General features: G+C 38.2%; 1 protein-coding gene across 1 annotated transcript in view; it reads right to left on the bottom strand.

The window, feature by feature from the left end:
- Window positions 1-350: 350 nt before the first annotated feature.
- LOC129219273 (sushi, von Willebrand factor type A, EGF and pentraxin domain-containing protein 1-like) overlaps window positions 351-12,184 on the bottom strand; it is a 370,742-nt gene continuing 358,908 nt past the window's right edge. Inside the window, exons 20-23 of the mRNA XM_054853606.1 lie at window positions 11,857-12,030; window positions 7,866-8,045; window positions 6,157-6,333; window positions 351-1,589 (exon numbers count right to left, since the gene is read on the bottom strand). Of these exons, the coding sequence (XP_054709581.1) occupies window positions 1,396-1,589; window positions 6,157-6,333; window positions 7,866-8,045; window positions 11,857-12,030 (725 nt within the window). The 3' untranslated portion in view covers window positions 351-1,395. The remainder of the gene's footprint in view (window positions 1,590-6,156; window positions 6,334-7,865; window positions 8,046-11,856; window positions 12,031-12,184) is intronic.

The following is a 12,184-nucleotide window of genomic DNA, read 5'->3' as shown; positions in this document are numbered from 1 at the left end:
CACATTCGTTTGTTTGGCATGGTGCCGACGATATGTAAAGTGAAAAACCAATGCAAATAAAACACAAGTTCTCAAGAAAATACGGCATACAGCTTTTTCAGGGCTAGAAAGGAGCCTCTTCATCAGCGCAAACAATTCACCGCACAGCAAAAAAGTCGTGAGAGAACTGTTGTATTTTCTTCTGAATTTGTGCTTTATTTTCGCTGGTTTTTCACTTTACATAAAAACATGTTTAATGTAGAAATTATTATTTTCAACATTTGTAAATATTGTTATGGTTTCATTAGAATTTCTCCCAATCTAGTTTAAAATAAAACAGAAACTCAGTTTGAAATGATTTCTAGCTTTACTAATGAATGACAACAATATACAAGAAAATACACTTTTCTCAGCTAGTAAAACTATCCTCTTTTTACTAAACATAAATGCAGGTAAAACCGCGTAAATCGAACTCATTTCTCTAACCACAAACATCCACGATGCTAATATTGGAGAAATTCCAGACTGCCCACTAGAAATGTGGTTGCTATTTCAAAGAGTTAGAGGCACGTAATAGTTGCTTGTTGGTGGATTCTTCACCAGGATATTTGTTTTGTTTCAAAGTCAACTTACAGAGTTGCGTCTCTTACATTGTTCCACAGTTATCTTTCAAAATAAAATCAATGGAATGGTAACACCCACTCTCTCCAGCTAAAAAGGAAGTTACGTTTCTGCTGATGCTAAAGATTCGATAATTGGCCCCGATTTATCACACTGAATGTTCTACTTCGATTCAAACTGAAAAATTTCCATTTAGTCGACATTCTTTCATTTATAAACTACTTGCTATCAAATATTTTTACCTAAAAATGTAGTGGATATAAAATTTCTTATTTATTGCAATTTAAATTAGCATCGCGTCTTAAATTTTAAACATTTTGATCTCAATTATTTCTTGAAATAATACTTTTACAAATTTGATGATCGTTCCAATATTTACAGATAAAAATGTTTTCAACTTCTTGCATCAGCATCCAATGCTTCTTAGGATGCGTTCTAAAAGGCAGTTTTACTTCATTCTTTTCAATAGTAACTTTTAGCTTCATTTTTTTGATTTGAAATACATAAAGATATGTTAAACTACTTATCGGTTTAATTTTGCATTACCTACTAATTCTCTTCATCTTTCAACGATAAACTCAACGTCCATTGCTCTTGAAGTTGTCAGTGACTTGCTCTTTTGATAAACATGGGAAAAGACCCACATTAATAAAATATGAGGAGTTTCTTTTTTCTTATAAAAGACTTGAATTTTTTGATACCACAGCTTGTATATAATACTTGATCTAAAAGCACCGTGTTTTGTTCAGTCCGTATTCGTGGAAGACGAAGTTCCCTGCCGTAGGTCGTTACTTTTTAGCCTTTCTTTTGGCAACTTGGAATGCTGCTCGACCACCGACCCCCTTCTAAACACCGCAGCATTTTGGCTCCTCGCAGCTCTAGGCCGTCGTTGCAGTCGAATGTTACTGTTTCATTGATGCGATAGAAGAACTGCGGCTTCTTGATTGTGATTTCCGTCGACGCACCGGGGAATGGGCAAGCTAGAATGCCTGGAAAATAAAAAAAAAAAAAAGAAATATACTACAGTATTTACTTATGGTAGAAACCAAACCCAGGTGCTGTTCATTTTCCCAAGCCGAGGACTTAGCGTCAATTTGCGCATGTGTTAGGTCTGCTGTGATTTTATCAAAATAGGGTGGGAAACCCAGAAGTGAAAAAGGTGCAAAATAACGTGTTCAAAGACAGCAAGTGTGAGTGGTGAGTATCCATCCTCAACCTATCGCCCCTTTTTGAAATGGAATCTGTCCTGAGGGGGTAGTCTTCTTTTTCGAGAACGGACAGTAGCATATGTATGTTTATACTTTTAACTAGCAAGTCGCCCGTCAAGGTATGACGGCTGAAAACTGCTTCTACTCTTCTACATTTGAACGAAGCAATCGCCTGTTTGCTGATATTTTGATATTTGCAATTTTAACCGTAATTCCAGTGGATGAACCCTACACTCCAGTATATAGCGTTCATACACTGGTGTACAAAAATTAAGGACGAGACGGTTTTTTCAATATAACTTTGTACAAAAGCTTTCCAAATCAACACATTTAATACCGTAAGATCCCCAATACGTAAGGACATGTGTAATGTAAGCAACACTTACTAAAAGAGAAATCAGAGGGATAAAAAGAAGCTTTATTGAAAAAGTAGCATGGAGCGCAATGCGACTGAAGGCCGAAACATCCCTGGGATGGGTGTCCAGCAAGAAACATCCGGTCTTTATAATAGGGGATATGATCTCCCCCGACTGCTAGGCAGGTTTCACAGCGCCTGCCCATGCTGAGAATGAGGGTGTCAATGAGTTGTTGAGGCGTTGCTGCCCATTCGTCTTGCAGCGCCAATCGAAGCTCCCGAATCGTTACTGGTGGTAAGGTACGAGCTGCTAAGCGTCTGCCTAGAATATCCCATACATGCTCGATGGGATTGAGATCCGGAGATCGTGCCGGCCAATCCATACGTTCAATATCCTCACTCTAAGAGCTGTTCGGCAGCTACTGTGCGATGACATGGTGCATTGTCGTCCATGAAAAGGAACTGCGGACCCATAGCGCCTCTAAAAAGACGCACATATGGAAGAAGAATCTCGTTACAATAACGGGTCCCGTTGACTGAACCTGCGTCGAAGATGTGAAGGTCTGAACGACTACCAAGCATGATGCCTCCCCAAACGAGAACACCGCGACCTCCATACCTGTCCCTTTCAATGATGTTCGAGGGATGATTGCGGCTTCCTCGCTCTCTCCAGATGAGTATGCGATGAGAATCGCTACTCAGACTGAATCTGCTCTCATCTGTAAAAAGTACTCGTCCCCATTCTTTGCCTCTCCAATTCCGGTGTTCCCGGCACCACAGAGAACGCCTTCTCCGATGGGCAGGCGTGAGAGGTACACACCGTATAGGGCGTCGTGCAAACAGACCACCATCGTGCAGTCTTCTGGCCACGGTAAAAACGCGATATCGGTCGTCCAGTCGCCTGTGTCGTGTGTCTAGCGATTTCTCCCGCCTGTTTTTTCTGGCCTGTAAGACAATATACCGGTCATCTGCGGGTGTGGTTCCTCGTGGACGACCACTACTGAACCCCCGGATAGCTGTTCCTGTAGTTTGAAATTGTCTCCAAAGTCGTGAAACGATGCTGTGAGCAATTCCGAACTCTGCAGCCACACTTGTCACACTGCGGCCTTCCTCCAACTTCCCAATGATTCGACCTCGAGTAAAAGCATCCAGATATCGTCTAACAGATTGATTATTCGCCATTTCTCGCTGAGGCAGCAACTCGGTGTGATTTTAACTGCTATACGGCGTGCAATCTCTTTGCCAGAAATACTGATCTTACACCGACAACATGCTTTATAGTACTCAGACACTCCCTCATTACGTCTGCCTGCATATCTGCGCATGTGCTACCGTACATCACCTTACTTAATCTTCTGATTGATCTTTCTGTCCGCTCTGCCTCTTCGTTCAGCTGATATGCTAATTTTTCGACTTCGTCCTTAATTTTTGCACACCAGTGTAGTTGACCGCTTATTTAGTTTCTTCATTCCCTTAAAATGACTTTATTGCCAGAAAACAGTTAAGTTACCGGATCGAGTTCAGCCTTTTCACAAAAAAGCCTTTCCCTGCGTGTTAAACATTACCAAAACATTTTCTCAAATTATCATGTCGTGGAGCGAGTTTCATTGTTGAAACACGCTGGTTACTCGATCATCGGCTATTTATATGAAGATAAGGCTTTTAAAATGGTAGTCACAACTGTCACAACCAGTTATAAACTTCATTGAAATGAAGTGTGCTTACTACCTGCAATGAAATGAACAAAATAGTGATTTGACTTGATCTGAAATTTATTTCGATTGATTCAAAATTTTCTAAAAAAAAAGTTTGAAATACACTCGGAAACATTGAAAATAGCGCCCCAAGAAGGAAGCTTTCAATTGAAGGTAAATTTAATACACAAAATAATACAAGTGAAAGAGACACTTGAGCCCAAAATCTAGACGATTCAACAAATACAGGCATGACGCAGCACAGTCCGGTATTGAGCTAATTAAGCGTCTGATGTTGTCCTAAGGCAGATGGACCCACAAATTTTGAACAGTCACTTCTAAATCTTGCACTGAGTAGTACGGCGGCATCTGGCGTTTCAGCTGATGCTCTATAGGAGACAAGTCGGGGGATCGGGCTGACCATGTAAGAGTCTCAAAGGGACGTAAGAAGTCTTGAGCAACTCTAGCTGTATGAGGGCGATCATTATCTTGCTGGAAAATTGCCCCTTGGAGACCATTTAGGAACGGTCCTACATGTGGTTGCAGAATGTCATTAATATAACGCTAGCCCGTTAAGGTTCTACGTACCACAGCTAGAGTGGACCGGCAATCATAGGCTATGACCCTCCCTTCCATCCAGACCATTATGCTCGCTGTGTGGGTAATGTGTCGTGCGGTAGAAAGGGTGGAATGGTATCTTTTTAAAAGGCGCCTCCACACCCGTGCGTGGTTATCATCTGACCCAAAAAACGAACCAGGATTCAATTGCACCGATACTATAGGGTAAAGGTCATGCGCACTTAGGCCAAACTTGGATCATTTGCATATTATCTTTCTTTGCACCTTTCTTCCTTCTTGGGACGCTACTTTGAATGTTCTTGAGTGTACTTTAAGGCTGTGAACACAATAGCTGTTAACTTGGAAATTAGCTAAGTAACGCTTTACAGGGAGAGTGGAAGAGGAGAAGGGGAGTAGAGAGGAATGGGACATCACTGCATTTATGGCAAAATAAAATGAGAAACATTGTTTCTCACTTGTGCTGTAGATGCAGAAGTTCGAGTCTAAAACTGCTGTACATACTGAACAAGTTAGAAATAATTTTGGGCATTTTATTGTTATAGAAATGTCTCATTCCTTTCCATTTCCCCCTAATAATACATACAGTCAAGAGCGGCATGCACTCCCCTTCACTTTTGGGCATAACTAGCTGCGTTACCAGGCTTTGCTCGGTCTGAAAATTGTGTCAAGTGACGTATATTCAACAATCAGGCTTAAATAAAAGAAAAAAAATGCATGCAAAATGCCCCTTCCAAGAAGTGACAACAGGTATTAAAATACTTTTGTGATATTAAATTGAGAAAGATGGTTATAAAAAGCGTAACCTCCGAACCACAAAATGAAATAAGTTTAAAAAATTAAAATGAGATTTTTTTTTTCAGTTTTCCTATGTTTTTTCCAGTAATGAAATATATGTATACTTGGAGTTGGATGATTGTTTCCAAGATTTAATAGCATATTAAAAACTAACTAAAAAATTATACTTTTAGTTGTTTTTTCATAATATTACTGCAAATAATAAAGTTATAGACGTTGTTTACAATTCCCCCAATTCACAATTATCCCAGTCAACCCAGTTTTTTCATTTCATCGCAATTTGTTCTCCTTCCTCCAGGAGATTGGTTTCTCCTTTTTAATTTAGTGTTTGTGTCGTCAAAATGTGATTATGTTCTCTTCTTGTTAATCAAGGTTATTGTCAACCTATTGTTTTATCCTTTTAAATGCTTTTAATATTTACATGTTCTTCACTACTTATTTTTAAGTACAGAATTTTTATACCTTTTACCTCAAAACAGATTTACTTTTACACTATCATGACTGTATATTAATAATATTAAATAAAGAAAACATTTGGCGCAGTATAACTCTCAAGGGCTCTTGTGCCATTAAAAAGTAAATAAACTAACAACCCAGTTTTAAATTCTCAATTTAGGTTACCCATAAAGTACGATCGGTATCTGTTTAATATCAGATAATGTTAAGCTAGCATTTAATTGTACTTTGTTTTTTTTTTTTTTTTTTTTCAAATTTGTAAAACTTTAAAGTCATCAATGATATGATTGAAACTATTTTGTGAATTTTTACACACTGGTAGCAAATACTTATGTGAGCAAACTCCATAGTCAATAATAAAAATCCAAATACTTAAAAGGCAATGTTTATGCGTTTCACCATAAAACAAATCCTACTTTTCCATCAAAGTTATTATACATGTAAAGATCGCTAGAGAAAGAATACGTACACTTGGGCACCGGAGCAGACCACCTGCTGCTTTCTTGGCAGACGATAATGGCCTTTCCGTCCATCATGTAGTTATCATTGCAAGCAAACTGCAATACATCGCCCCCTCGATACTTCTCTTTATTGCTGCCTTGTAAAGACCCGTTCTCCGGTATTTCGGGACGCTCGCAAATCACCTCTGCAAAAAGAGGAACATATTCTGTTTATGACTCAGGTAACGAGCGAAACTGATGACACTTTTTCTTTTTTTTTGCAATGAATGACCAAGTTCATAAATATTTATTATATATGGGCTAGGGGCGGATACGGACTACCATTTTAGAGGGAGTAGGGGGGGGGGGTCATGCTGGAGTATATAGCGTTTTAGGTATGAAACATTTCTGAAACTGCTTCGAATAAGCATTTGACCTGCAATAAGGCATCTAGTAGAGAATAAAGTTTATTAATTAATTTCATAAGCAATGAAAAGAAGTATTATTTAAAATATTTTGTTTTAAAAACAATTAAAGCAGCCAGAAGCAAAGAGATGTAAGTGCCAAAATTAAAAATTTGGAGATGACCAGTACATATGGTAGGTGAACCCCTCGACTGCCTTAGGGTAAGAGTTAGTATTAATATTCCTGGCAGGTGCTGCTACACAGCATGATTTAGAAAAAAAAAAAATCTATGAAAGCCTATCAAGGACCACAACTTTAAACGTGTTTAACTCAAAACTTGAAAATGTCCACTTGCATTCCTTTGCCTCTCATTGCCTCAGTTAATGATTGGAAAAGATTACTGAAAAATGTACATTTCATTCATTTAGTATTTGAATACAAGCTGGAGGGATAACACTATCCAAGGCTTGGGGGGGGGGGATCGTAACCCCCATGAACCTCTCCTTGTATCTGTCCCTGATGAGTGCTTTAACTGTAAGCTTTACGCATATTGGAGAAGTGCAGCCCTGCAGCACGAAACAGCACGACCGACAGGCGCAGCGACGAGCGTCGCAGATTGTTGGGAAAGTCTGCACATTATTTCTGAATTGCGGGAGAAAAAAAACCTATTTCTTTAAAGAAAAAGATCTTAAATTTCACTCTTTCTTTTCCGAGAAGGAAGTATGGTAATGTTCAGGCGAGTTATTAAAATTTATTACTATTTTTTTTTGTTTATTTGAATACTTCAATAAAGATTATGTTAATTAGCATTTGCAATTTTATTAAAATTAATTTTCTAATTTGAATACCCTGTGTGAGCTTGAGTAAAATGATTAATTTTAATTAGAACTTTTCATGAAGCTTTTTAATATATTAAGTAATATTAAAAAGCTAATTATGGAACTTGTTTTTAGTGACATAAAAAAAATGGAAGAAATTCAAAAAGGTGAAAAGAAAAGAAAAAAAGGCTTAAATGATCTTGGATCTAAGAAAGCCTATGGAAATTGTGCTAAAAACAAATATTACTCTTATTTTAGTCATTTTAAAGCAATTGAACAAGTTTCTTTTTATGCAGAAAATTAATACTTTCAGATAGCATAAAAATTAAAACGGCGGAAGAATTGTTTTTTCTCCTTCGTACAAACTCATGCTAATTGTTTAAAAAAAAAAGCATTCAAGGGGTCCAGCATCTTCTTCTGCCAAATTTCATGACTGTAGGAGCTATAGGTCCATCTGAGCGTCGCGCACGTATAGGTCTAAGCTGTTACATAGTTCAGTTGCCTTGGGAACTAACCTTCGCAGAAAGGAACATCTGCTGACCACTGTCCAGTATCTAAACACTGAAGTGTCTCTTCTCCTCTCAAGCCGTATCCTGACGGACATGAGAAGATGGCTCTTGCGCCCACTGCTCGACCGCTCACCTCCGCTCGCAGAAACTCCGAGGTGACATTCGAGAGATCTTGACATTCAGTTACTGAAAAGAAAACAAAATCTCTCAGTTATGGCACATGAAACAGAAATAGGGAATTAGTAGTTCTTTTCAAAACGGAAGTATAATTTACTGTCAGAAGTGAAAAGTATGTTCTTAGTCTAAAATTTTAGTGTGAAGCTGTATCCAAATTATGTCACGCTTTGAGGGAAGAGGCAGCGCTTCGTGAAGTTGAGAAAGTTTGTGACAAGGCAGAGGGAGTGATAACACGCATTTTTTTAAAAAATAAGTACGTGTTAATGAAAAGTAGTGGGACATGTGGCAGAGGGAGGAGGCGGTACGCTGAAATGTGACGCTTTGTGACAAAGAAGAGGGGGTAAACTGTGTTGAAAACGAGCTGATATGTGCATAACATGACTTCCTTTTACGTCAATTTCATAATAGTAGTGCCTTGGATTAAGCAAAGAAACACTTTAAATATTTTACCCCAAGTTTGTTGCCAACCGGAGCAAAAAAAAAAAAAGTTTATACAGATTAATTTTCTCAATGTTGGACATTTTAATGTGATTCAATAGTCAACTCTCTGAATAGCCAATAGTGGCCAAAATTAAACCAGATTTGAAAAAGAAAAAAGTTGCCAAATTTGTCGCGACAAAACTTGGCGACCAAAAGCTTGGCAATATATAGCCAAATGTTTGCCAAATTATAACACACTTGAGTTTTCATTGAAATTAACTATGATTTCCATCCAAAAAGGTGTAAAAGAATCCCTATGGAACATTCGAATGCAACCAAAAAAGGAGGTGCACAACAAGACCCCACTAGAAGTCTACGTACCAAATTTCAACTTTCTACGACATACCGTTCTTGAGTTATGCGACATACATACGTACATACGGACGTCACGAGAAAACTCGTTGTAATTACCTTGGGGATGGTCAAAATGGATATTTCGCGTGTCTATACGTTCTTAGGCACTTATTTACGTGTGGTGGAGTTGAAAAAAAAAATCAACATTCGGGGGTGAGAAAAATGGAAATTAAGGCCAATTTTTGAGTGAAATTTTTTTTTTTGCGAATACAATACTTTCTTTTTTGTAAAAGGAAGTAAAAAAAGTGACACCATTTATTGACAGCCCCTCTGTGCATTATACGGACGACATTCAGTTAAAATGAGCATTTTGACCTGATTTGTGCAACTTGTGGGAAAACTTCGTTGAAAGTATATCTTCTAATGGCAATTAACTAAACCGCGATTGATCCTCTTTACTTCCTTTCACAGAAAAGGAAGTATTGTATTCGCGAAAAAAATTTCACTCAAAAATTGACCTTAATTACCATTTTACTCATCCCCGAATGAATGTTAAGTTTTTTTTTTGACTCGATCACACGTGGATAAGTGTCTAAGAACGTATAAACACGCGAAATATCCATTTTGACGATTCCCGAGTTAATTACATCGAGTTTTCTCGTGACGTCTGTATGTACGTATGTGCGTGTGCGTGCGTATGTATGTTGCAAAACTCAAGAACGGTATGTGCTAGAAAATTGAAATTTGGTACGTAGATTCCTAGTGGAGTCTAGTTGTGCACCTAACCTTTTGGTTGCATTTGGGGGGGGGGGCCCTTTTTAGGGGGCAAAAAATATTTCTAATTTCGATGTAAAGTCAAGTGGTGTAATTATTTGGTGAGCACTTGGCGATCTATCGCCAGTATTTTGGTCGCCAAGTTTAGTCGCCAACTTGGTGACAAATTTGGTGATTTTTTTTTGAGCAATCACGATTGCTTATTGCTTTCAGTTGACTGTTTTTGGCATGCTATCATTTTATTTTCCCACAGCCACCCTCTGCAGCATCACCGTCGACCGGCTCCTCACGATGCTGCACCTATAGCGAAAGACGTCTCCAGGTTGCATCCATGTCCTACACACACGCGCATACATACATAACTACACACACACACACATACACACAAACACACACGCATACATACAGACATCTACACACACACACACATCACAACATACACACACATAACTATCTACACATTCATGCCTGCACACAGACACAAATGTCTACACACACATACACATACCCCCCCACATACACATTCATACACACAACTACCCACACACTTATGCCAGCACACAGATACAAACACACATGCCTACACACCCATGCACATACCCCCTACACACATGCACATACCTTCTACACACATACACATACCCCCTGCACACGAACACACATACCCTCCACACACAAACACACACGCCTACATACGCACGCTCGTGATTGCGAAAAACATAATTTGAATTCAAGATGTCAAAATTCAAATTAATTATTTTTTAATTTGGTTTCAATTTGGCCACTGTTGATGATATTTAGAAAGTAAACCATTGAATTACTTAAAAAATGCCAATAAAGGGGAAATGACATTAAATTGGAGTAAAAAGACGTCATGTTATGCCAAGGGCGGATACAAGGGAGGGGCGATGGGGGCGATCGCCCCCTCCTTGAGTCCAGAAGCAGAAAATTTCTTCATGTATATTTTCAATACTGAAGTTTTAAAACTGTAATTTTACATATTCGATGGTGTTAGAAGAAAGGGAGCTCTTTTCAGTCTTTAAAACGCAATCGTAGCACATCTCTTGTTACTCTGTTAATAGGGACAGGAACTTTCTACAGGAATATTTTCGAAATTGAAGTCCCGAAATCTCAATTTTAGACGATAGATGATATTAGGGATAGGTAAACGAGGGGTTCAATGCACTCCTTCAAAAATTTTTAGAAATTGAAGTTCCAAAAAGTAAAGAGTGAAAAACAATCGCCCCCTCCTTGAACATTTTCTGGATCCGCCCTTGTGTTATGCACACATCAGCTCGTTACTGTTTCATGTATCACTCGCACCTCTTGAAGGGTACGATCTTCGGCATGTGTCATGGCGAATGAATATACTATGTCTCTTAATTTGTAATTTTAATTAATTTGTAGTTTATTTAATTTGTAAATATTTCTGTTAATACATATTTTTGTTTGTACTCCATACTAAACCAATTAAAAAACACTGCGGACAGTGCCTTTGGCGCTCTTTAGTGTGAATTTAATACTAACTCGTGTTGAACTATAGTCAAGATTTTCTTAATATTTTGTTATGAAGTTTGTAATTTATGTTTTATAATTTGTAAGTTTTTTTAACTTTACTTTTTTAAATTTTGCTTACTGTTATGTATGTGTATTTTGTTTTTTAATAAATTTTTATCTTATCTTATCTTTTGTTACATGACAATCGAAGCCTTCATGTAAAAAGCTAGGGTGAACAAGGAGGGGAATTAAATATCTGATAAAAATTACAGTACAAACGCCATTGCATTAAAATTTCCCATCAACACAGGTGATGTTGTAATCTATTAGTTTGTTTCTGCTGTCGGATGAATTACTGAGCAATCACATTGCTTCTTGTTCTCACTTGACTGTTTTGATGTCCTATGATTTTATTCCCCCCCCCCGCCTCCTTCTGCAGCACCACCGTCGACCGGCCCTTCCCGATGCTGCTCCTTTAGCGAAAACCGTTTCCAGGTTGCGTCCATATCCTACACACACACACGCACGCACGCACGCATACATACACACTCATACAAACACACACTCATGCATTCACACAGATACAAACACACACGCATACATACACATACCTATACACACACACTTATGCCTGGACACAAATACACGAGTCTACGTACACACACACACACACTCGTGATTGTGAAAAACATAATTTGAATTCAAAAAGTCAAAATTCAAATTAATTTCTTTTTTTTTTTGTAACCATGTTTTCAGAAAAAGTAAATTGTCTGACCTTGACAAGCAGGAGGCTCTGAAGACCAGTTGCTTGATGGAAGACAAGTGGCTTGATCACTGCCTATAAGTGTTTGTCCATCTCGACACGAGAAGACGACTTTTGTGTCTAACTTGGTACTTGGATTGCTCACATGGAGTCCAGGGGTTGCTGGAATCTTCGGACAATGAACAGCTGTGGAATGAAACGAAGCGGAAATATTATCCAGGAATATTCTTTAAAAAATAAATAACAAGTAATTCCACTCTGGTTTAGGAGAGAAATTGCTAAATATGCATTTAAACTGCATTCAAACAGCTAAAAAAGGGAAACGAATAGTAAATAGATA

The sequence above is a fragment of the Uloborus diversus genome, chromosome 1 (genome assembly GCF_026930045.1).
Source record: "Uloborus diversus isolate 005 chromosome 1, Udiv.v.3.1, whole genome shotgun sequence".
Taxonomy (NCBI): Eukaryota; Metazoa; Arthropoda; class Arachnida; order Araneae; family Uloboridae; genus Uloborus; species Uloborus diversus.
This window is presented reverse-complemented; position numbering and strand designations above follow the sequence as displayed.